At 41.4% G+C, this 26,158-nt stretch overlaps 1 protein-coding gene across 1 annotated transcript; it reads right to left on the bottom strand.

The window, feature by feature from the left end:
• Positions 1–588: 588 nt before the first annotated feature.
• Positions 589–26,158, bottom strand: LOC113481566 (dual specificity phosphatase DUPD1). The gene is made up of 4 exons (XM_026851315.1): positions 26,030–26,158; positions 16,845–17,058; positions 6,440–6,660; positions 589–886 (listed from the first exon to the last, which is right to left on the bottom strand). Exons 2-4 carry the CDS (start codon positions 17,027–17,029, stop codon positions 639–641), a joined length of 654 nt encoding a protein of 217 aa, XP_026707116.1. The 5' UTR covers positions 17,030–17,058; positions 26,030–26,158; the 3' UTR covers positions 589–638.

Below are 26,158 nucleotides of genomic sequence, written 5' to 3'. Positions count from 1 at the left end.
ATTGTTGCCCGTTATAGCTATTTATGCATCTGACCTTCTCAAGAGTCTTGCTTTATTTCTAGTTTTCATGGTCTGCTGCAAAGTTCATTATGAAAAACTGGGTAGTTGATCCTCATCTGGAGGTCTTCCTTAAAGGCTGTGCTGCCCTAGGTGCTTACTGTGAAAGAAGAAATGGAGATGCAAAAGACAAACCGTTAAATCCTTCAGGACTCTGGAACTAAACTTAATTCATCTATAGTGCTACCATTTTGGTGGTTTTCCTGTGAAATTTCTTCAGGAATGCCTAGCTGTACTCTTTTAAAGGCTCTGTGCTTGGGTTAGGATCAGGATTTTGAGAGTGCTTGGCTAGAAGATGGTTTGCTTTAAGTTGTGCCTGCTTTTGTGCTGGAAAGGCTTTTTTACAGAGGGTAAAATTTATTTTTTGATGTAACAAAGAATTCTGCTAGGGCTGGAACATTCTAAGATGATGGGTTTTAAATTTGGCTTCCCTTCTTTCTCAGCTTGACAGCATTTGAAATAACTTTGTTTTTCCTTCCAAATAACAAATGATCCTTGTGACTGTGTAATTAACTACACCTTCCCCTCCTCTCCTTTTATGGAATTTCTTTTCCAGTAGTACAACCCTGCCAGGAGCAATACTAGTTCATGGTGCTGTTCTCGTTGTCGTCAGGTGGTAGGCTGTTTTTGGTGTTCCTCCTCTGCAGTGCCAACGCTATGTCCAGTTCTCTCAGCTGCTTCAAGAAGCCCCGGTTTGGCAAGATGCATCGGTGTCTCGATACTTGCTCAATGGCATCCACTACTGTCATGTTCTTGTAAATCATAAGGTAAGCCAAGACAAGTGTGGCTGACCGGCTGCGACCCATAGCACAGTGAACCAGAACCTTGTCTGTGGAAACAAAGAGAAATGATGCAGAGATGACACTCGGTCATTTCTTTTTTTGACCATTAAGGTTTCTGTAATGCTCCTGCTTTGTTTGGTGACTTGATTACCCTTACCAGCATTTTTTAAGGTCCAGCTGTTTATAGATGGGGAAGCTGAGGCTGTAAATCTTACTGTACTAACTGAACACCATCTGCATTGGAGATTACCCATTTGTTTTGCCAATTATTAGGCCTAGCTTAAATGACACAGCCAACATAAAGATAAACCAATAACCTAATTGTATTTGATACAGAAGGGTTACTACATGGGTGAGCGCTGGGGGTACAAACAAATCAGTCGGATTATATATAATTGACATCAATCCCACTGACCCCAACAATGACACCACACAACCAACAATGGGTGGAATAAACAGTGACATGCAGTCTCCCATAGAAGGGACAGGAGACAACAGAGTCAACAAACCAAACACATAAGACCAAGGAAGCCACATACTGAATCTCTACACAGCCCACATTTACAAAAGCCAGACCTGACTGGAGCCCAGCCCCAGGGAGGCAGGAGGTCCTTCCCCAACAGGGAACTCTGCACAGTGCACCCACCTCACAGACAGACACTGCCCATTCCTGCAAGGGGTCCCAGCTTTTATCCCCAAGTGGGACACCTGACCTTTGTTTACTTAATGCGGGACACCCGGGGCTCCTTTACCTAATGGCTCTCCCTGCAAGGCCGGCACCACCCTGGAGGGAAGCCTAAAGGTAAACTCACCCCCCTTTTGTGAAGGGCTGTGGGAATCACCCATATGTCAACCTGCATTTGGGGCTTGGGGTTGAAACCCCAGCATTTCACCATTTAATCCTAAACCAAGTATTTTTAAATTTATTTGTGAACAAAGGTTGCAGAGAAGGCCTGGGGGTGCAGCCTTGCATTAAGTAACATAGCAAGCCCTGCTGCAGCCTAATCTTATAGGCATCACAAGCAGCATATATGTAATTATGTGTTTGGGTATAATGACCAAAGTGTGGGGTGTGGTAGGTTTTGGTTTGCTGTTAAACCATGAGTATAAATGGGATGCATGGATGTGACTTTTTCAGTTCTACCAGCTAGACACAAAAGCTAACAGAATTTGATTTTTTTTGTTGTTGTTGTTCTGACAGTCGTGTCCTTCAAGATCTAGATTGCATCTCTTTATGCCCAAATACTTCATTTGTAAGATATAGTTAACAAGTCTTTTTAAGGTTCAGTGATATTTTTGAGGGAAAAATAATAAGAAGGGCCATAGAAGTTAATAGGCATACAACCAGGGTGATAGAAAGAAACCATCTTAAACTGTAGAAGAGCTTCGTTGGAAATCTCTGGCTAGTCACCCTTATCCTGTTGTGTTGAATGAAAGTAACAATTCACCACTACCATTGCCTCTGAGTGTTTTATATGATCATCTACTTGAAGTAGTGGCCTGTCTTGTATACTGTGAATACAAAGTCTCTGCTAATAGTTTTTGTCTCTGAATAAATGTGTCTCAAGATTTAGCTTAGTGACATTGCTTGGTTTAACTTTGGACTTACAGAGGCAGAAAGACCTTGGCTCCAGGTACTAGCAAGGATATAAGACAAAGGGGAACCTTCCCCATTTGCTGTGTCTGGAGGAGGTGGAGGAAGAGAACAGTGAGTGGGTTCAGGTCTGATTGACAGGTTTTGAAACACTTTAAAAGATTTCCAAAAATGATTCAAAGCCCTTGAGGGGCTCTCGCAAAGGGTTGAACTGCTGAAGGAAGTAGATTTGGAGCATTCTCTCTAACACCCTGCTAAACTGAATTACCACAGGAAAAAAAAAAAAAAATCCTATCAGGGCCAATAATAGTTTATCTCTGTCAGCTATGCCTAGTGAGAAGTGTTGGGTGCAAAGCCATGACTCCTGCAGATTAACTCCTTTGCTTCCAGGCACAAGAAGATGTCTTGGCACAAGTAGCATTGCTGTGTAATGGATGCATCAAGAACTGCCAACACTAGAGGATTAATGGTTAGTCTGCATCCTAATCCCAGCAGATAGTTTGAGGCATATTGGCAAAATTCCAGGCTCTGATAACGAAAAGTGCCTTTTCTCTCCTGGAAAATAATAATGCTTTCTATTATTACTGCAAATATTAAATGGATCAAAGCTCTAATTTGTTCAGCTCTTCATGCTTCTCTTTAGAGCTTCCCACCTTCCAAATGGGTTGCTGTTGAGGTGGTAAAATACATGATAGGACAAGGAAGTCTTTGCTTTGTGTGGGTGGTAAAAGCAGGAGATTTAGGAGAAAATGTACAGTTTTGTATTATGTTAACAAAGGAAAAAAAATGTCCATACAATTTTCTGAAGTGCCCCCTGGTTGTACGAAAATGAAGTCTCTTCCGTGTGTGTGAATATTCAAGATTTGACTGCCTGTTACAGCAAAACACTGGTACTATTCTGCAGAGCCACGTCCCTTCTGTACTGTTTTGTAGTTTCTTCAGTTCTGATGTAAGGACCAATCTGAAAACTTTTTCCCCAAGAGGGAGTCTGCTCTTATGGTCTTTGATTCTGACCACTTGTATCCTTCAAGGTGTGGCTGAGTATAAAATGCACGGAGCCAGAGGTCTGCTGAGTGGTGACAGGTCCCTGGAATATTTTGATCACTTGACTTGGGCTTGTGTTACTTGAAAATCTGTCTAGATTCAGCACTCCCTCTCCAGAGTCAGATGGAGTGATGAATGCTGAGGTGTCTTTGGTCAAATGCCTTGGGTCTTTGTATCTGTCTCATACATTTTTTTTCTCACATTGCTTTTTTTAAATCTCTGTCTTTAATGTATTTTTTCCCATGGCATCTTCACATGGAAAGAAAATCCTATTCCCCTCTACTTCACATTCTGAGGAACTAAGACACCAAGGGAACAAGTACTAAATCTGTAGCATAGTAGGGAACTTAAAAACCTCTTTAAAATGATGTCTTCCTTTCAGATTAATCAGGCCTCACTGGTAGAAATTTTAAGCTGTTCTATGATCTGAATTGCGTGTTTGGGGAAATCTTTATGCACAACTGAATGATAGCATGCATAATTGAATGGTTTGAGTTTGCCTCTAAAACTTACTCATAGCTGGGCTGCTTTCACTGTTTTTAAGTTCCTCTGCCCATGCTTAAACTCTGCAAGTACTGCTCTAAGGTAGTTTTTTCACCATGACAAAGATTTTTAAAGGGTAGATCAGAATTACAGCATTAGTACTGTGTTTTGGCAGCACTCAAATTGGCAGAATTTCTGGCCTGTTGCAGAAAGAGAGGCTACTTCATTTGCATAACTTGTTTCAACAACATTGACTAATGAGCATCTTCCCAGCAAAAAGTGTTGTATGAAGACAGCTATTCAATGAATTTGATCACTTGGCAGACTGAAGGTCACACCGCAAGCAATGTGATACAGCCAAAGTAAATTCATTAATATGTACATTCTGGTCACAAGAGTCAAAACTTTTATTTTTCCCATTTTCCCTCTCTTTGCATTTGCTCAGTTCTAATGCAAAGTAGCAAATAACTGTAATTGTGGTATTGATCAGAAATCTTTTGCACCAGATTCTGAAGTCACATGTTATCACCACTGGAGATGAGTACTTGGTTACTTAGTATAATGACCTGTTTAGGAATCTGGATGCTCTTTGTCAGTCAGGAAGATGAACACAAATAGTCCTTTCATTAGGGATTTGAAATACAGAGCACCTTTCTACACTAGATACACATTCACAAATAATGCATTTATGTTGTTGGAGGAAAGAACTACTTAACTTGCCTCTAGTCTTTCCTCCTGTAAGTGTAAGAGACATCAGTGTAGTTTCTGGAGTCATTCTCTTGTTCTGTAAATGTGTATTGGCCATGCATTCAACATGGGCCTTTATGCGTGTCTTTGGCTGGGATGGGAGATGTACATTTAGTGTACGTTTTTCTCCGGAGAAAGTTAAGATCTTGCTCTTTTTCTTCATGAGTATTATGGTAATTATTTGTATTAGCGTCTGTCAGAAGAGATCCTAGCTGTCTTGTTTAAAAACTGTGTGAATATGGCAGGCAATGCACAGCTACGGAAATGGTTGCAGTTGGTAGTGTCTACACAAGTGCAGATTTTTTTGTTTTGTGGAAGTTCATCCAGTCACTCTGATTTGGTTTAGTGTTTTACTGTTGTACTGGTGCTTCATACTGTTTCAGAACTTCCTGGACTTTGATGTGTTTTTGAAACAAAAAGTTTAATACTACTCCCCCTGCATCCCATCCTTCCCTGCCCCAATAGGTACTGGGATGCAAGGTTATTTTTTCAAGCCTTTGCTGCTTCCCTTGTGCCTGTTTCTTTACCTCAGTGCAGCAGACAATGGTCTTGGAGGAACAGGAGGGTAGTGGGAGTGAGGAAGTCTTCATTTCTTATTTCAGCTACTCCAGCCTGATGCTGACCTCTGGCCTCCAGCTAGGCACAGGTGGTGTTAGTTATCCACTCCTTCCCAGAAGCAGTGCTTCAAACATACCTTTTTGAAATGTCAGGTGCCTTTCTTCACAGGCAAGTAAGCTCCTGAAGTAGTTTCTCCTGCTATTAAGACTTTGATTTTTAAAACTGAACCAGTTTCAAGACTTTCTCTTGAACAAGGGAAAGGAAAGTTGCTGTAGATGATATTTGCTGAAAGGGTAACATGTGAAGACCTGTCTGGCTATTGGGGGCAAGCCAGGTAGTAGCTGCCTACAGCTGAGCTAAACAGCCAAGAACAGAAGCTGACATGAAGTTAGAAACTTGCTATGTGACTCTCAGATATTAAGGTCTTTGTAGGTCAGAAGGAAAGTCTTAAGTTTCTCAGTTGGTTTCTGATAAAATATCCTGGAGAGATTTATTTTTAAAAAAAGCATGTGGGGGAAAGAGTAGGAGTAATATTGAAAGCCAGTGTGAGACCTAGGCTGTAGCATTTTACATCACTGTAAAGCTTTCTGATAGAACACTACTGGAGGTCAGAAAATAATGAATTGTAGTAATGAAGCTAACAATTTACAAAAGCTTTAATGAAATGCTTCTAGATCTCTGCTGTCAGAGTTGTTTGGGTCCCCTGCTGCTTGGAAGATGGCAGATAAATCTGTTATAGCATGGGGTAGATCTGATGGCCAAAGTAGGAAGGTGGTTTTATATTTTTAGAGTGAATCTAATGCTGCAGAGCATGAAGCTGTGGAGTGACAGCCTGGAATCTCTGCAGAGCACTTGTGTTCTGCTCCCACCACTACACAGCCAATATTCATTCAACCTTTCTTAACAGGGACTAATTTGAGGAAAAAACAGAGCTAGTTCATGGAACCTATGCAAAGTCTAATTCTCTCCAATATGTTTATGAAGGAGTCAAAACATCCAGAAAAACCTTTACCTTCTCTTAAACTAAACTAAACTAAAACCTGCTACTAGTTTTATATTCTCTGTTAAACTGTATTGGACTTGTTTCATTCTCACAAGCTTGAATGCTTGGAGCTATGCTCATAATCAGATGGAGTACTGTACTGTTCTTAACCATTTTCAGCACCCTCCTTACTTCTTTCATCCTGAAGCGCATTATCAATGAATTTAGATGCTGAGTAGAAGAATTGGCTGAGCTTGAAATTGGGGAGATCATCTGCTTCCACTCCATGGTACTCCACAGTCATGTCATGATAGTATTCTGGTCCTGTGTCCACATTCCGCTGACCATGGGCCGCATTGAGGATGTGAGTGAAGCCTTCCTTCTCAAGGCTGTAGCGATCTAATGCAGTTTTCCTGTTAAAACAAGAGTAAAACAAGAGCTGTCATGTAAGTGAAGAAGCTTCTTACACAGCACGCCAGAAAAGCAAATCTCTGATTTGTTATGTTCTAAACGTTAATGAGACTGATATTGCTTCAATAATGCATCATTTACCATTGTAAAGATCTTAAGATACTGTCATTCAGAGTGAATGATCCTTCTGGAGTTCATAACTATCTCTCCCAGGTCCTTAGAGTACCTTAAACATGAATTTATTTTCCTGGCATCTTTGTAATGCAGGCAATAGTGGCTTCTATCCATCTTGTACAAGAAGAAACTTGAGATACAGAAAGAAACAGAGTGAATTATTTAAAGTCATAAAAGCAAATCAGTGGCAGAATTTGAAATAGGACCTGTCTCCCCATCAATTGATATCACAGAACTAATAAAGAGTCAGTGATATGTGAGTAGTAAGATCATCTGGGATTCAAAAAGAAGCTCTTCATTCCTAAAAGAAGTTACTGAGGGTTTTTTTCTCCATTTCTATTTTTTAAAATAAAAATATTTTTTAAATGTCACCCTTCTGTGGTTACAGTTCCCTATCAGGTTTCCTTTTACTGTCATATTTTGTTAAACCGGAGGTCTAAAGTAAAAAGAACTAGATATGGAAACTGGATATTAGCCTTTAGTGAAAGCTGAACATCATATCTTTAGCCCAATATTCTAATTTATTCTTGTCCTCTTTTTCCGTTGGACAAGGGAAGTCAGAACAGGAAGTCCTAGATTTTTGTGTGCCCAACACCCACTCGTGAGTGCTTGCCTGCAGCCTGAAATTCCTCAAAAAGTGCAGAGTTTGTGGATGGGCATGTAAAAACTTTTTTATTGCATTACAGAAAGCTTTTAGGTTTGGCAAGTTTTGTTCTGGAAAAGCTGTCAAGTTTCATTAGTGCGGAAGACTATTGAGCTTTTTATGAAAAGTTGCATAGGCTTTATTCTGTTAATATATTTTCACATAACTACTGCTGCCATAAATGAATTAGTGCATGATTTGAAACAACGTTTTCCTATCAAAAGTACCTCCCTCCGTGGATGTTCCCTGAACATTTCAATGTGTAAATGCAGCTGCTGTCACACAGGATGTTGTGATGGGCTACCTGTTGTGTTTTATAATTCTAGTGGTGAGAGCTCAGAATAGCTTGAAGTGGACTCCAGATTCCCAGCCTCTGTCGAACTCAAAACCTCTCTTTGAGCAGTTGTGAACCTAGTGATCAGAGCATTTAACTGGGATATGGATACTGAAGGTCTTACCTATGCTTGCTCTTACTTAAATTAAGCTCATGATAATTGGCTGTTCTGAGTAGATTTTCCACCCTGCAGAAAATTCCTTTATGGACAGGAATGATAATGTCTTGACCCTACTGGCATTTTTGCAATGAAATGTTGCAAGTCCCCTATGCGGCGATTTCAAATAGTAAATAAAAACTCCAATTAGTGTGGTGATGCCTGCCTAAGCTCGGTATGCTCTGGACAGACAAGTAGCAGTATCTTTCTGCTGGTGCTGCTTTGCCACCTTCACCTCAGGTTAAATAATGCTCACTCTTTTCCTTTATATTCTTGTTGCAGTGATTGACTTATAAATACTTTTTCTTTCTTCTTTTAGGAGATTTGTGCCCTAAGATTCTCTTCAGGTACATATGCTTTATACAAACAAAGTTTTTGATGGACTGTTGATACTACCAAACTTTGGCTTCTGCAAGCACTGTTAAGGCTAATAAAGAGCATTTGAAGTAAATAACAAAATTGTTCCAAGCAAAGACAATGTCAAACAATAGGTTGCATGACAGTCATTAACATTTGACAGTTACATTCATCTGAAATGAAATTTTACTGTTTCCTTGATTAGATTCTCAGGAGATTGCTCTTTGACACAGTATGTGCAACAAATGCATTTGTTCCTGATGGGTGCACTTACAATCTTGTTCTGTCTTTTAGGATCTCATTGTCAATTGTTCAGTAGGGCCAGTGTTTCAGTAGGTATTCAGAAAGAAGGGATACTGTCTTCCACCGGCTGCATAAGCCATCAGCTCAGTCTGGCCAAGCTCCTGGGAACTTCCCTTTCCACCTCTTGAGTCTTGCCTGTAGCTGCATACTATGAATTTGGGGGCCAGAATGGAATTAACTCTCCTCCTTTTTATTTAATCAATTAAAGGCAAGGCAGTTATGTGTTCATTTTGCATCCCAATTTGCATTAGCCATCATTTTGCCCTTGGGGAGTTTGGGAGTACACGTGTTACTCTGTTAGCTCCCTCTGTTTCCCGTGGCTCAGGCTGGAAATGGAATCGGAAGCAGCCAATGTATTGACCTTGAATGCTGCTGCAAAAAGCCCATTGAAAATGCGCAGATGTAACTAAAGAGAGATCTGGACAGGCTGGAGCCATGGGCTGAAGCCAACCGTAGGAGTTTCACTAAGGCCAAATGCCAGGGCCTGCCCTTGGGCCACAACAACCCCCAGCAGTGCTACAGGCTTGGGGAGGAGTGGCTGGAGAGCTGCCAGTCAGAGAGGGACCTGGGGGGGTTGATAGACAACCAGCTGAACAGGAGCCAGCAGTGTGCCCAGGTGGCCAAGAAGGCCAATGGCATCCTGGCTTGTATCAGGATTAGTGTGGCCAGCAGGGACAGGGAAGGGATCTTACCCCTGTACTCGGCACTGGTGAGGCCGCCCCTCGATTCCTGTGTTCAGTTTTGGGCCCCTCACTACAAAAAGGACATTGAATGACTCGAGCGTGTCCAGAGAAGGGCAACGGAGCTGGTGCAGGGTCTGGAGCACAGGTCGTATGAGGAGTGGCTGAGGGAACTGGGGGTGTTTAGTCTGGAGAAGAGGAGGCTGAGGGGAGACCTCATCGCCCTCTACAGCTCCCTGAAAGGAGGGTGCAGAGAACTGGGGATGAGCCTCTTTAACCAAGTAACAAGTGATAGGGACAAGAGGTAATGGCCTCAAATTGCTCCAGGGAAGGTTTAGACTGGATATTAGGAAGTATTTCTTTCCAGAAGGGGTTGTTAGGCGTTGGAATGGGCTGCCCAGGCAGGTGGTGGAGTCCCCATCCCTGGAGGGTGTTTAAGAGTGGGGTTGACATAGCACTGAGGGATATGGTGTAGTTGGGAGCTGTCAGTGTTAGGTTAATGGTTGGACTGGATGATATTCAAGGTCTTTTCCATCCTAGAGGATTCTGTGAAATAATTTGTGATATTTTTTTTCTCTTTTTTTTTTTTTTTAATTGAAAATTCTAAGTGTACCAAGGAAGGATTGAAGGGATTATCTACTCTACTGGTTTTGGCACTGAAGAATTTATACTGTTTTCCTCAATGCTCGGGACAGGCTGATTTTGAAATGTCATCTGCTTTTTAATTGTGTTTGATATGTATACTAATTCAGCAATATCCTTTTGGACTGAATGTAACCTTGTCTGTCATAATCTTTATCATATGGATGCACATTTTCTTCTTTCTGCTGATGTTGCTAATCTAGAGGACTTCTAGAAAATGTATGCTCAGTGTTGAGCACTCAGATCTGTTAAGATCTTCACATTTTCACTGGAATAGATACTCAAACTGTGCTTGTGTAGGTGTTGTAGAACTTCTTAGTTGAAACAAGACCTAAAACATTTGCCCTGGCTAAGTGGAGCATGGTCAATGTATGTAGGTTCTGTGGGTGTGTGGCTTGTGCACTCACAGGCTGACCTATTGCATATAATCGGTAAAGAGGATGTCGGGTACCTTTCTTCCAGCAGATACCCTGGACAGTATTATCTGCAGAAAGCTTTTCCTAAGGTTTCTAATATGTAATGTTGTGTAGAGATCTGAGGAAACAGTTATTTTGCAGTACATAATAGTGTTCACAGGACTGCAAAAGGTGCCTGTCTTGGGCTTTAGAATTTGTATCTTTTGAAGAAAGTTGAAGAGATGTTTACTCTTTCTCAAGAGCAAGAGTGCTTGGTTTCAAACGATACAGAAATTAGCAAGCACTTACACTCACTGTTTTTCCTTTCTCTCCATCCACCATTATGTTTTCATAAAAGAGATCTCTCTCTTTTCTTCAAAAAATCTGTTGGGTTTTTTTTTTTCCTTGTAAAAAAGTTTCCCAAAAGCTAGGCAAACAACCTTGTTGGATGACCACTTGTCATACTGACCCAGCTTTGTCTGCTTTCTTGTTCCCATCAGCTGTCTCTTTATCTTGCCCACTGATGATAAATACTATTGGGCAGGGACAGCCTGTGCTGAGACCCTGACACTGCCATAATATAGGCAGTTAAACTTGAGGTCATGCTGTGTCTGCAGCATGTTGATTCTTAGTTAACAGAGAGCAAGAACCAGGCTGTTAAGCCCTCATATAGGGGGACCTATATGCCTGTAAATGGAAATGTTACTGTACCCCTTGACGTGTTTGTTTGGACTGGCTTTAGCCATCAGTGAACTCCATATTTGTGTCAAGGACTGGCTTGCTTTCCAACCTCAGCTGAAACTCTAGTGTAAAGGCCATTGTGGAAGCATCCCTCATTATCCATTTATTTTCATCAGAGCCTAATTATTTTTGTGTTCCATTGTGCATAATATTCCTGGTTGCATCCCAAGGAGAGGGGATTGCTTTCCATCTTCCTTGCAGTTTTTACTGTGCCTGAGGTATCAGTATTTTAAATGAAATGAAGGAATAAATCAAGCATAAATATCTACAAATATCCAATTGGTTGAGCTGACTAATAGCATAGGATCATTCAGAGGTATATGAATCATATACCTCATTGGAGGATTTATAACAGTAATTCACTTTCAGCTGGAAATGGCACAGGTTTTTTTTCCCCTTGCAGTTGGCTCACTACCAGAGTTTAATAGTTGAGTTAACAATGTTCTTTCCCTCTTCAGGTGCTGCTATTTTCTCATAAATTGCAATTAATATTTCCATTTATGTGATTATAGTGGAATTTTAAGTAGCCATTGTAAAGAAGAGTTTGCTACAAATGCCAGCATAGGTGAAGCCATAAGCATTTGACTATTCTTGCAATTGTTTTAATTTTTTATGTCTCCACCATCTGAGCTATTAGCACTTGATTTCCTTTTACATGGTACAGCTGTGATCTCCAGTGTCTGCCTTGAATGTGTTCCTGTGCAGGGAAGGTGAAGTCTGGCACTGGGAGATACCAGTGAAAATTTCAGTATAAGTCAGTTCAGTAGGAGGTGAACTGGGCAGATTGGCCTCATGTAAAAACTCATCAGCTCTTCAATTCAGAGCACATAAATATGTGCTGAAATTAAGCATACCCAGAAGTCTTCCTCTCTGTAGCAGAGCATGTTAAGCAAAAGCTCAGTGCTTTGCTGAATTGGACCCTGCATCTACTGTAGGACGGATGGACTCATAAACATGTTTCTGAAGTTCTGAGGCAAGGGGGAGTACTTTGATGTGGGAATACCACCTAAATGGTGAAAATTGGAGACAAAATCACTTTCACATAGGGATATGTTGACAATAGCAGACTATCACCAAGAGGGAGAACTGACCCAAACAAAAATGATCCTGATTCGCAGGATTAAAAGCAAGTGCTGTAGCAAATTCTGCCGCCTTCTGGAAGCAACAACGTAAGTAGTTGTAATGTGAAAGAAAATGCTTGCTTTCAAGTTGCCGTCTCCAGTGTACAAAATACCTTCTCTCTCTTTTCAAAAATACTGTCATTACTGTCATGACAAGTTTTAGTCCCAGCTGGTTTCATCGGGAAGATGCCCAAAGGTATGGAGTTGGAAGAGGGGAGGAAAAGCAACTTGCAGGTACTGCAGCCTGCAACTCCACATCAAGTAGTAAGTATGTTAAAAGCAGTTAACAAAGGGAAGAGAAGACATCTCATGATGAAAACCCAAGTGCATCTAAAGGAAGGGAAGCAATGTTCCAAAATACCTCATGAGGGAGTGGGCAGAGCAGCTCCCTCCAAAGGTTTGTTAGCACTTTATAGCTGGTACTGGTCAACCAGACAACTGGTATGCTCATAAACTCTAGGTAGAGCCAAGTCTCTTTAAACTTCATGCAAAGATTGGGCAATGCAAACATGTTTCAGTATAGACTGTTAAAGCCACAGATTGACGTGACCAGATTGATAAAACACAAGGAAATCTGAGGCTACATGTTACTAGAAAAGGAATCGTGTCTCTCAAAGTTTTCCATTTTCTTTAACGCTGAAGGAAAGCTTGATGCAGGATGATAATTTACCAGATGGTCAGTGTCAGAAAGAAGCTTCCTGAATATAGGCAATACTGACACTTTCTTAAGAAAATCTGGCAGTTCTCTCTCCTGAGGAGAGATGTTGAGAATTTCCAATAATACTGACCCAATTTCCTTTGGTAACTCCAGCACTGAGGGAATCTAGATAGTGTAGCATTGTATCCCTTTTTCCTTATGAGATGTTGCTCCATTTCTGTGAATACCTCCTGTTCAGTGAGAATTGGAAGAATTTTTAGGTACCACAGAACAGGATCTTCATAATACATCGTAGAAAAAGATTTAGTCTATTTTCCTCTAGCCCCAAACAGCGGATGTTGGTTTTGTGAGTGATACAACCTAGATAAAGCAAACACCTCTGTGCTTTCCATACAGCAAAGGCATCAAATACATGTGATATGGTCAGTCAGTTCCTGGTCTTGACTTCAATCAGTCACTAAGTATTAGAAATCACCTGTAGACAGAGGTGATGTTGTGTGGGGAAGTGTTAATTGTCTTGGAAACCACTGCTGCTTTAGGACATCTGTGGTTGAATATTACAGATCTGATTTTCTGGATTGTTAAACTGCTGTTACAATTGGCAGATTCTCAAACTAACAGAGTTGAACTTATATCCTCAAGAGTGTTGTTATAATCTAGATCTGTATACACTCCTATTTTTGTATGATTAATACTGGTGTAGATCCTAGGAGTTCATAACACTAACTACTTGCTACCCTGAGTGAGTCCCATCTACATCAGTATAAAATGTCTTTCTACTTAGTCACTTAAAAAAAAGACATACTGTATTGTTTTTCTGAAGAAAGGGAAGAGGAGAGAATGAGTTTTAGATAAGCATATATTTAAAGTTTAGTTATACATTATAATTATCATATACTCCAATCTGTAGGTTTGAGTTACTTGTGTACTCTTTGAACCTTACCTGTGTTAATTCTCAAGAACATAATGTTATGAACAGCTTGTGTTCTTGAGCTGGGGCTCTACTGGGACAAAGCACTGACCATAACTTTCTTAAAGTGGAAGCTCAGTGCAGCTGCATATCCAGAAAATTATTTTTCATATTTAACCTGTGAAGAATTAGGCTCCAGAAGACTACTTTTCCCCTGCAAATAGTTTGAGAACACAGAAAAACTTGAAAATGTGATCAAGCCTTAAATCCTAATGAGAGAGAGGATGGTTAAGAGGAAAACAAAATATTGGGAGGCCTTTGTCTTCAGCTAAAATATTCTTTGAAATTCAGAAATGTGGAATCATGAATATCATCTCAGGTAATAAGGTGACCACTGAAGAGCTACAGGAAGAAACTACAAGCTGCATAACTGGCAGAGATTTTCCGTGTGATTGTAGCGAACCAAGCAGGCTTGGGATCAGCCAGTAAAACTGCCCGTGCAAGTAACCTGGTGACCAGTGAAAGAAAGGAGCAGGACAAAGCTGTATTCTGTCCCTTTAGAAGGCCTCTGGGTGTGAGGAGGGTACATGCAAGCACTAATCCTGGTAACTACTGAATGAAAATCTTGGCAAAGCCTGTTTTGTTCCTATCACCGGGCTGTCTCCTACAAGTTCCAGTGTCTGGTCTTTAAAAGTCCTTGGAACTTGCTGGAGGAAAATTTCAATAGGAGCTGAACACAGCATGTTATATTTTGAGACTTTGATTATTCTGGGCCTGACAGGCTCATGGAGATTTCATTGCCTCTGGGCAACATCTGCAGCAAAGCAGTGTAACAAAAGGATTGAGTGGCCTCACAGGACTCCTTGATAGCCTGTATTGCATTAGAAGGAAGATGTGGTTACTAGTCAGGGTAATTAATTAGCATTTCCATAAGCAGTCACAAGTTCTGTTAACCTTGTAAATGCAGGAGACTGGAATGAAGCACAGATGTGAAGGCTCTGAAGATAAACTCTCTATGTGTGTGTTCACTTGATTTTGTTGATGAGCCCCACTAAATTCTTTCAAGATCAACCTTAATTTAGCATGGCTAAGGATGCAAATACACCCAACATCTGTTCACGTCTCCATAGCAGCTCTTTGGCGACCAGTGCTACAGCAAGATCTGAAAATAAAACAATACAAAAAAACCCTGCCACACTGAAGGGGGAGGCTGTTGGTCAGAATTAAGTTGTGAAACTGGCTGAGGATAAATATAGAGGTCCCTGCCTGCTTCAAATCAGATTTTAGTTCCGGTAATGAAAGCTGCATCTTGCCTGAAGACCCATTCTCATCTCAGATTTTCTGCTATTGGATGTCAAGTTTGCCCTTATCTGGCTGACAATAATGGTTCTTTTTCAGGGAGCCCCTTTTTCTGGTGAAGTTTTACTTCTGTTCACCCCCCACCTGCTCCTCACTTCTTTTTCTTTCTCTGTTGATTTTCTCATTCTTTTGTCCCAGTCACATCGAGGACCTGTTTCCCCTTGAAGCACCGTTGCTTTTCCTCCTGATTTTTTCTGCAGAAATATACTGCCCAGTGTGTGTAGCTTGAAGTACCTGTCAGGAAGTTTGTTTTTCTGTTCCTCTGGTTTGTACTAAGTGCAGGTGTGTGTTGTATTCAGAGCCATATCTCCTAGCATTTATTAAATTACAAGATGTAATTTACTACTGCTACAGGAATGATTACAGGAAAGAGTCAGTGACTGGTGTCCTGGGCTTGAGGACTGACTGTCCAAAGACCTGTTTTCCCAATACATCCCTTAGCTCAGAAGGCAGAGCTGTACCTTCATCACAGAGATAAGATGGAAATTCTTCTAATGGCTTCATTCAGAATAATTCTGGTTGTTCTTTACACTGAATTTTGTGTTAGAAATATCTAACAAGAGGGGTGGGGTAGTATGGGGAGAGGACAACTCAACCCCCTTTTCCTTTGTTCCTGAATCATTTGGACAGGCTTTTTTTTTTTTTTTTTTTTTTTTTTCTTTCTCTGGAAGTGGGAGCCCCAGCTTGGTTGAAAACCAGTGTGTCTTTCTATAGCCTCTGGTGCCACAGAAGTAATTGGTCGATGATATTAGGAGTCTTGTAACTTTCAAGGCTGTATATCTTTCTTCTTTTATAAACTGGCAACAGATGAATTTTAGGACCTTTTAAAAAATTGAGAACTTTGGAGCCAGTGGGGCTTCTGCTTGTGCCTTACAGTGATGATGTAAAATAAATGTCGTGTTAACACAGGGTGTAGAGGAAAATGGGAAATGGACCAATACTGCCTAAGGGGTAAGAAAAGTTCTCTTGCTTTGCTTAAGTCATCTCTGCTTGTTGGAATAGGCTGTTTCTAGTTTAGTCCTGTGCTCAGCAGAGCTAAGTCTGTTTTGAGGGTTTGTTTTTTTTTCCAAATCACGCTTGGTCTCATCAGCGAGACATGTATCTGCAGCTTTGCCTTCCGCAAGGTTCTGCTTGTTTTAATCTCTTGAGCAATTTGGAAATGCAGAGTATTCCATGTACACAAGCATAGGCTAGGAAATGCAGAAATACCACTTTGGGTTGAGCTGTCTCTTCAGTCACTTTTCAAGAATTACATTTTAGGCTTAAACCAACCTAATTTGTGGTCCAACACATCTAGGCCGTGCTCTTGTCAGTGTAACTGTGGAAGGACTTTCACTCAGAGAAAAATGACAAATTACTCCTTGAAATGAGCCATTTAAAAATAGATCATGACTAGCTTCGACCTCTGCAGCCTACGCTGGTGCCACAACTGCTCCTCTTACATGGTCTTTAACAGTAGACCCTGCTGCACTTACCCAGCACTTCCCTGAAGCAGCAGCAACCAGCACTGTGTGTCTGTATCTGTAAGGGCCATACCAGGCTCTGATGGCTCTGTTGAAGTCTAGCATCTGCCAGTAGCTCATCAAATCACATCATCACCACTAAATACTAATGAATGGGTAGGAGGGGGAAAGAAACACCTTGTTCTGTTGGTGAGCTGTACTTAGTACAGCTTATCTCCTATGTAGAAGAGTTGTACTATGTATACTTACTCATCTCCTATGTAGAGGTTGGGCCAGACTTCATTGACATGAGTGTACTTCGGGCATCCTTTCCAGAAGAGTCGCTCCAATTCAAATGCACCTGGGGTACAGTAATCGTCATCAGGATCTACTTTGATTGCTGTGTATACATTTTTCTTCCCAGCATTCAAACCTGCTGATGACATCTTGTCCATGGAGTAGTGCTCTCAGGATGTGCAAGAAACTAGAATGCAATCAAAATAAAAAGTTAACCTGATGTGGTGGTTTATGCCCTGCTGGGATCAGAGACCATGCTGCCGTTGTCCCTCCCCCACCCTCAGACTGGACGGGGCAGAGAGTGAGATACAAACCTCGGGGTTGAGATGAGGAAAAATTTAATACAACAGTGTAACAAATAATAAACTGAACAACAACAATAGCAATAACAATAAGCAGTAATAACAGTAAACAGGACAAAAGATATACAGTGATATACCACAAAGATACGGAGGTCCTGTCAGGGACTAAAGCAACACAGAAACTGTCCCTCTGCTTGGCGCCCAGACCTGATGTCAGCATGGTATACCCGGCTGCAGCTCCCTCCCCACTGCTGGGGAAACTTAACCCCATCCTAGCTGAACCAGGACACATGAGGAAGCACAAAGCAAGTGACTGCTGCTCCACTGGCGGGGCTCTGGGAGCAGCACTGGCCAAGTGTGATTGGGCTGGGCATGGTATGGGATGGATGTACCATGTACTGTGTATGACACAGACTCGCACTTGGATTTCTGTCTCCCCTGGACTAGGCAAGGAATTCTTTGTTGGTTGAGCTCACCAGCAATGGGAACAAAAGCCAAAGGTTTGTCATCAGAGTCCACTGGGAATTTATTTCTTGGAAAATCCACTGGTGAGAATTTGGCTTGGTCCAAGGGATCTAGAGCAGCTAGGGGAATGGAGTAGGGAAAATGTTTCTTTAGCATTAATTGTGAATCTCCTAAAGGCTTCTTCTTTATGTGATTTTCAGCAATGCAGGGAGATAAATTTGTCCATTCAAGGGAATGCTGGGTGTACCTCTTCTTCTCTTACAAGATCTTAATGCAGCCCTGCACACTGAACCTCACAGACTTTTTGCAGCAATGAGAGTTTGCCTTTTTGCAGCACCACTGACTGATTGACAAAATATTTTTTAGTGAGAATGGGCTCAAGAACTTTGTCCTTTTTTTTTTTTTTTTTTTTTTTTTTTTTACCTAGATGTGTACCTGCTAAATGGGTAGGAAGAATCACCGATGAACATATAGATGAGAGCAATGGAGTAATGTTATCCTGTAACTAAAATCAGAGTATCATTAATGTTGGCAGAAATAACACCCTTTGCCTGGCCATGCTGTCAGAGCTGTGTTGCTCAGAACTGACAACCTTGATGTCCTGTGCGTTTTGAGCTATCTGCTAGCACTGAATCCTTTGGTGTTTGCTTCACACTTCTCTTAAAGCTCCAGATTTTCTCCTGCTTCTGTGATTTCCTCAGCTGCTGTCCTGATTGAGGCTTTTCCTTTAGAGTTTGCCTCTCCCAGCTGTGGAGTCAAAGTTACATCACAGTTAGGTGGTCTCCCTCCTCCCCCACTTCCTCAAGGCTGTGCTTTACTTAGGAGCTGGGCACTGACCCCATGAGCAGTGCAGCAGGGGCTGAGGGCAGCCTGGAGTTATTGCAAAGCTGGTGAGAGGAGTTAAAGGCCAGAGATGAACTTGAGTCTTGACACCTCCCCCATCCATGCCTTTAGAAAGAAACTGCCTTAGGACATGGCAGGTAACTACAGGTTTACAAGAATATTCTTGTCCCTTAGACAGGTGGGTTTTTTGCATCCATGTTTAACTTTCCTAATCCCCTGCATCTGAAGTTTCTTGGGTAAAAGCCCAGCAAAATATGTGTAATATAGAAACCCTTGCACCAGCAGCAACCTTACCAGCTGCTGCAGGTGCAGTACAGCTGCAAGAGTACAATGCTGTGCTCCTTACCTCAGGTGTGGCACTGCACTGTCCTACCAGAGACATCAGCTGGTATCCCTACACATACAACACTGGGTGTGTTTAGGTCAAGGGTTTTTCAGATCATTTTTCATTTTAATTTTTTGATTACTTGAAGAAAATTTTGCAGGGGGAAAGCTAAGGTAGAGTACATCCAACTATTCTCAGTAAAGAAGAAGAAACAAGGGAGTGATTGACAAGTGATAAAGATGTACATGGGAGCTGTTCAGTCCAAATTAACAGCACTGGAAACTCTGCACACTATCAGACAAATACTCGTGTCATAGATGCAAGCACAATATTGGAGAAGGATTATTGTGAGGGACATAGATGTTGTAATATCTCCTTTGGTTTTCTTCTGTGGATTTGCATGTTTCTGAAGGCAAAGCACGTTTTGTTCTGCTCTTTCTCAGCAGGAAGTTAAACTGCTCATGCAGCTGATCTTTACGCTACAGCAAACCTCTAGAAACTAGAATTTGGGGCTGGCCACATGCCTGACCTCCTGTAGCCAGTTGTCACTTAACCATCTTCCCCTCTTGTCCTCTGAAACAAGTTCCTCTTTTTCCTGTGTTGCCAGCCCTCTGCTGCAGCCTTTCTTTTCTGCTCCATCTCCCTGGTGGTCTGTCATGTTTCTCCTGCTGGACTCCCTGATGTCTCAGGGCAGTGGTTGCTCCTGCCTTTCCAGTTGAGGAGACAAGTTGAATCTTGCAGTTCTGTAGGAGTCTCATAACAACAAGAGGTGGAGTTGGGCTTGCTCTTATGAAGTGTATGAGTATAGCCTGCCAAAAATCCACCTTTCTAGCAGGCAACAAATCCTGTAGCGGCTCCCATAAATTTTTTGTGTTGGCCACTGGTGGTGTTTGTGTCCTTTTAATTACAAAAATTTGGCTGATGTCTCCATGCAGCTGTTGTAGAGCTCTCCTGAAAGCAAGATGACCATTTTTCACTGACATCCTGTGTACCCATGGGGTTTGTTTCCTCAGTTTGGGCTCTTTTGTGCCTGTCATGTTCTGTTTCTCTGCAAAACTTGAAAAAGCCAAATGATTCCTGTTTTCCTACTCCAAAGCTAAGTGAGATTGTGGAGTCATTTTTTGTTTGGCATATGTACACCTTTGTTCAAAAATTGGCTTGCTTTCGCTGGCAAGGCAATCTATCTTTCAGCCAAGCTTCCTAAAACATGATGATGTTTAGCTAAGTGGTCCTCTGTTGAGATTTGTAAAGGACTCTGAGAATTCCAGCTTCTAGTAAAATCACCCTGGGCTTGGTCTTGCGTGCCTCTGAGTAGCACCAAGTCCCATCTCTGTGCTCCTAGAGGCCATTCCCTAGGAGATCCTTTTTCTATCCCGTGCCAGAATTATGCCAATTCTATATGCAGACTTAACAGTTTCGAAAATGTTAGACTGTCAGAGATACAAATCTAATGCAGTCTGACTTTGGGAGTGATTAGGCTGTTATCTAGAACTTGATAAGAACTGCTCTTTGTCTAGTAAGGAATTATCTTAAGTGAGAGCCTGGTGCCTTGATGCTGAAGGATGGACTGTGCTTTTGTTCATGCTCTGTAAAATGGGAGGGTAGGAAATGAAGAGAAGAAGAGGAAAGCAATGTAATCAGTAATCTTGCTTGGTGGCCACAGCGCATTGATTTGTTACACCAATAGTCCTGCTCATAGACTGCAGATCTCAAAACAGGGCAATTACAATCTGCAAGTGATCATTTGTGGTACTGTAACACTGTCTCAGTTTGAAGCTTGGTTAGCACTCTGGAAGTTAGATTACTGCTGAGAAATACTCATTTCTGTCTGTCCTCGGAAGCCATATGCTCCCTGAACTTTTAAGCAAGCTAGTTATTTTATGCCTTGCCAATGTTACCTGCTGTGGGGATATTTACATTGAATTAGAACACAGGAAAGCATCAGCTGAAATTCCTCTAACAAAATATGTATTTCAGATTTCACTCTAGACTAAGTAAGAAGTAACAGTTTAACTAGGAGGAGGGAAAGGTGGAAAAAGGGTCTAGTTTGCTACTTGAGCTCTGAAATTAATTACTGTGAAGCATTTGATTGGGGGAGAAGGACAGAAAGGCTTGTGTCTTTCTAGGAACCAATGATGTCTAACCTCTTATCTCATTGACTGTTCTGTCTACACCAAACAGTGCCCAGGGAAGACTGTTTCCTAGGCCTGCCGTTTTAGGTTAGAAAGTGAAAAGTGGATCAGATTATTTTTTGTTGGCTGTTCTTAATGCTGTTGTGGCTATAAAAATGACTGTGTATCTATATACGGATGACTGTCTAGCACAAGCCCAGTCAGGGAAAGCTCAAATTTCTTTTGCAGACCTCTGGAGAGGGGAGATTGTCCCTTGCAGGGTGTTCACCCAGTGCAGGCAGATGGCAGACAGATTGCAGGGTTACCCCTGCACAGGCTTGTCAGAGCAGTCTCCTGCCTCTTGCAGTGCTTTGTTTGGGCTAAAATGCTTTTCCTTATAGACTAGTTAGTACATTATTGAGCCTGCACTAACACAGCTTTCCTGTACCAGCTTGGCAGTCACTTCATGGCACCATACTCTGCTGGGGACATGCAACCTTGGATTTGAAAGCTCTCTGGCGTAGGGACAGTCCTCACACCCTTTGAAAAAGAGACTTTGCACGCTGCTTGCTTCTTGCAGCGCTGCTCCAGCACAGCAGAGCCTTTATTATTCTATGAGGGAGGGGTGAAGAGGAGAGTCAGCAGCAGAAATTGCCGTTGTCCCCCGGCAGGAAGGTTCAAGCCCAGTTTTGGGGCGTAGTGAGGAATGGAGTCCTGCATCTGGAGTTGGGAGTTCCCTTCCAGGGAGCCAAAGCAATCTGTGGCTCGCCCCACTCTTCCCTTGTGCCCAGGCCACGGCTCCTTTCTTGTTCTGCTGCACTGTGATGAGGGCAGGCCCTGTGAGCTGCTGAGACCTTCCCGTTCCCTCTCTGTGCCCAGCCTGGGTGGACTGGTCAGCAGCCGAGGGCTGGGCCCACCTCCGCGGGACTGGGGTCCGATGCTCAAGCCTGCAAGGTTTTGTCTGCCGAGCCTGACATCCTGTGGGCTCTGCCTCTCAGTCCAGTGTGTGCCTGTGACTCCGAACTGCCAGTGCTCAACAATTACGCTGTCACGGACTTAAGTGTATTATCAGAACAAAGATGATAAAAATTCAGTCATCTGCATTTTTATACCCTAATCTTTCTCTTCATAAATAAGACCAAAGTGCATGTTATTTAATGAATTTTATTTGTTAATCACTTGGATGGCTGGAATATTTCTCCCCCTTGGGTTATATGTATATAAATGAAAATATTGTTAGTGATTTCACAAAATGGTAATTCAGAATAATGGAGAGTTAATCCTCTTTTCATTAGCGAGCCACTTCAGGACATACACTGTGGCAAATTACACTGCATTTTAAGTCGTTCTCAAGTGCTGTGCACTAGAAAAAAACATTAAACTATTTTTGCATTGATAGAAGTAATTGTGTGGCTAATTTGGATAAGCAGCATGCATTAGGCACAGCAAAGGAATCTCTTCTTTATGTGCACTATCCACTCTACAGCTGCCAAATGGAATTTCTTATAGAGCTCTTCAGCTTTTTCATTTTATTTTTAACAAAACAGGGAGGGAGGAAAGAAAGTGCAAGGGGAAAAAAAGGAAAATATGCCAGTCTATTTGCTGTTTGATTCAGAGAATGAACACAGTCTAGTGGCTGCAGCAGTGATACAGCAGCAAAAGATTTATTTTCTGCACCTTGTTCTGAGTCCCTTGAACTCAAATTAACCCCAGGTTTCCAGGAAGGCCCTGGGAAGTCAGAACATAGTGGCCCATTTTCAAATTCGTTCAACCAGAGGGATGAGTCTCCCCCATCCCAAAATTTATAGGGGGCTAACTAATGCTTTTGGAAGCATCAGTCATGAGCTCTACAGTTTGGTAATCCCACAGATTGGTGGGGAAACTGCGGTTCTTATCTAGAGGTGAATCAGAGCTTCGGTGGTGGTGTGTACACTTCTAATGCTGGTTTTCCAGATGTGGAATTTTCTGAATATTTTGAGACTGAAAGATATAAGTCATTATCTACATAACAAAATACTATGTTTCTTAATATTTTTGGCTCACCGTGCTGTGCAAGCCTTAGTGCTGTGTATAAAGATGCCAAATAATCTGGCAAGATTTATGCCTGGGAGTTAAGATCCAAGTCAGCTGTAGAGATTTAAAAAAAAAAAAAAAAAAAAAAAAAAAAAAAAAAAAAAAAAAAAGAAAAAAAGCAGACACACAGAGAAAAGGCTCATGTTTGCCTTTGTCCTTTGTGAGGACCTATGTACCCTCTCCCCTTCTTTTCTGCACCCCTCCTTGATCTAGGGGAGATTACTCCATCACCACTGTTGTCCCAGGTGTATATACTCTGGCTGCCAATTTGTAGCTGTGTTTGTGTGCCTGAAGCTACAGATCTCCAATAACGTCAGAGCCCAGTGGTGTCGGTACAAATGTACAAGAGAGGCTGAAGAAATGAAAGGTGGGAAGAAAAACAGAGACAGAAGACAATTTTCCTTGCTCTTCCCTTCAGAATGAACAACTGTAATCCTGTTAGCTGTTCTGTCCTGCCTGACAGAGAGGGCACAGGGCTTCCTTGCCTTAATGTCCCCTTCAGTCCGTATTTATGTAACAGAATAGTTTAAATTCTTTACCACCCATGTCTTCTGCTCTTGGGAGTTCTCCCAGCCCCTATGACATCAATCACCTGTACTAGTGGGGCTTTTGATGCTGGCTTTATTAAATTTAATTTGGTGTGGACAAGTGTACCAGCCTTGGTTTTGTACTCGGGGAGTTGTCTAAAAGCTGCTATCCCTGAAAAGACCAAGCAATCGCAAATTCTTCTGGTTCAGCTGGGAATTGAAGGTTTTCAACATCCAGCAAACACCTAAATATATAACTACTTGTAAATGTGGAGGCATATTTTAATCTTATTCCTGTTTCAATGCTTTCAGATTTTGCTTCCTACCTCTTTTATTCATGACCTGTCTGAAAAAGGAGTGGAGCTGTGGTATCTTAAGGTTGCTTTTGCTTTGGTAGGGAAAGAAAATAACCGAAGTAGACTATCCATCTGTCAGCTCTGGACCTTTCAGGAGAAGTCTACAGAACTAATGACATTTCTAGTAGACCTTATGCCCACACCAGTGCAAGAGGAGATAAACATGGTGACCTTGAAATTAGTGGTTTAAGACTCAAGTCTGGGCACTGAATTTATTGAATGCCATGAGCACAAAACTTGTATAAAAGAACAATAAAAATGAAAAAAATAACCTTTAATTACGATTAAGAAGTAATTTTTATGCATGAAGTGCTTGTTACTGGGAAATTGTTCCCACTTTCTTTTCTGATGTTTTACGGTGAGCTGACTTATTTGAAAGTTTTTACTTATGAGTTACAATTCAAAGCCACTGAAATCAGAGGACTTCTGTGTTCCATGGGGTCCAAACCTGAAGCATTCTTGGCTTCCAGTCAATTGCAAAAATAATGCCTTTATTTTCATTTACTTCTTTCAGTTTAATAACTACCTTAGATAAGACCTTCGTGGAGGAACAGCGTCTGTAACAGGTGTGTGCGAGAGACGGAAGTACCTGAGAGAAGGTAAGGATAGAGAGTACCAGTTCTCCTGCACTGTCAAAAAAATGTGCAAAAGGCTTGAATCCAGTTTCATAATCTGTCTCCAGGTAAGTGCACTCTTGGTGCTGAAAGCAGAGAAAAATCACATCTAATGATTGAGGGTCTTCAGAAATAGTGAGGATCTATTGAGCAAGTTCCTGAATTCTTAAGAAATGTTCTGTTCTTCCTTTTCCAGCCAGCATGCCTCCCTTCAGGGTAAAAAAAGTACTTACCCTTTTTGAGTATGGCTAAGCAGAGGGCTGTTTTATAAACTAGAAAGTTCTGCTTGCAGAAGCCAATGCGCATGCTGTCAGGAGTGCAGTGTTTGCACTTGGGACGAGGGTAAACAGTGCTTTGGATTTTAAGCTTTTTATGACTCGAAGTACATCAGTTGAGCTGAGGGATGGTTGGTTAGCTGCGGTAACAGAAGCTTGCTTTGTCAGATGGCTTATCTAAATGAATTTAAAGTGGTGCTCCCTGATATGCCATCCCCAGAACATTTTGCTCAGACTCCCAACACTGGCCATAGCCATGAAGAGCTGTACGCTCTCCTGTGTAACCTGACGCTGTGCTCCAGGGTACTGCAATGAGCTAGGGTGCTGCAAAGGTTCCTTGGGTGGCTTTTTTCCCCTAACATCAGACAAAAAAAAAGTTAATTTTGTACAAATATTTCTTGGGAGAGAGAAGTTCTTGAAAAAAAGCTTTCTTGAAAAGAGCCCTAAAAGAATTAAATCAAGTGTTATATGTCCAAATTGGAAATCCCCGGGGTACCTGCAGTACTTAATTTCCTTAATTTTACCCCTGCATTCTTCTGCCTGAAGTGTTCAGGGACTGTAAAATAGTTCATTCAGTGCGTTCATCTTTAAACAGTTTTAAACCAGAAGAATCATAGCCTCTGTGCAATTACTTCCCAGACTCTTCTGCTGTGAATATTTAAAACTAATCAGCTACTTCAATGAATTTCTAAGCCACTGATGACTTTTAAAAAACTTATTTTTGCCCTCATTCTTTATTGTTGACTGAACTGGTTAATCTAAAGCAGATTAAGTTGAGATTTCATTAAATATTATCAGAGTGCCCAAAGAAACTTAAAACACAGTGTCATCTGAGAGAATTGTAGTTCAATTGGAAAAGTTAAATTTGACTGGAGGGTGGAGCAATTATTGAAGAACAAGTAAAAATATTCTGTGATGCACGTTACAAAAGCTTGAAAAATTGCATTTTTATCCCTAACTTTTAAATTGAAATTATCTCTCAGATAAATACAGTTTTGGCACCTTGTTTCCTATTCTCTAAAGTAATTTCTGTAACATCACCAACTTGACGTTTAAAAAATTGTGAATTATATTTTCAAAACCTCTGTGACCTTGCAGTAGTTTTAAGCTTTTTTTTTTTTTTCTTTGCAACAAGTTTATGAAGTTATTAGTTACCTTAGAAAGTTTGCCAGCTCTCAGTCCTCTCCCTGGTTTACTAAACTAGGTTATAAAAGGAAGAAGAGGAGCACAAGAAGTACAACAAAAAATATATATTGTTTAGCCTTACCTGTAAGCTTAGGTGAGTGCTCTAGGTAGCTGGGTCCTGTGAAGTGCAGCAGAACGACAAAGGAAATCTTACCAACTTTGCAACTAGAGTCTATTTTTAGAGGAGGATTTGCTGACTCTGACCTTGAGT

This window comes from Athene cunicularia (genome assembly GCF_003259725.1).
Source record: "Athene cunicularia isolate RWA chromosome 6 unlocalized genomic scaffold, athCun1 chr6_part1, whole genome shotgun sequence".
NCBI classification, from domain to species: Eukaryota; Metazoa; Chordata; class Aves; order Strigiformes; family Strigidae; genus Athene; species Athene cunicularia.
The sequence above is the reverse complement of the archived record's forward strand: the minus strand, read 5'-3'. Positions and strand labels throughout refer to the sequence as shown.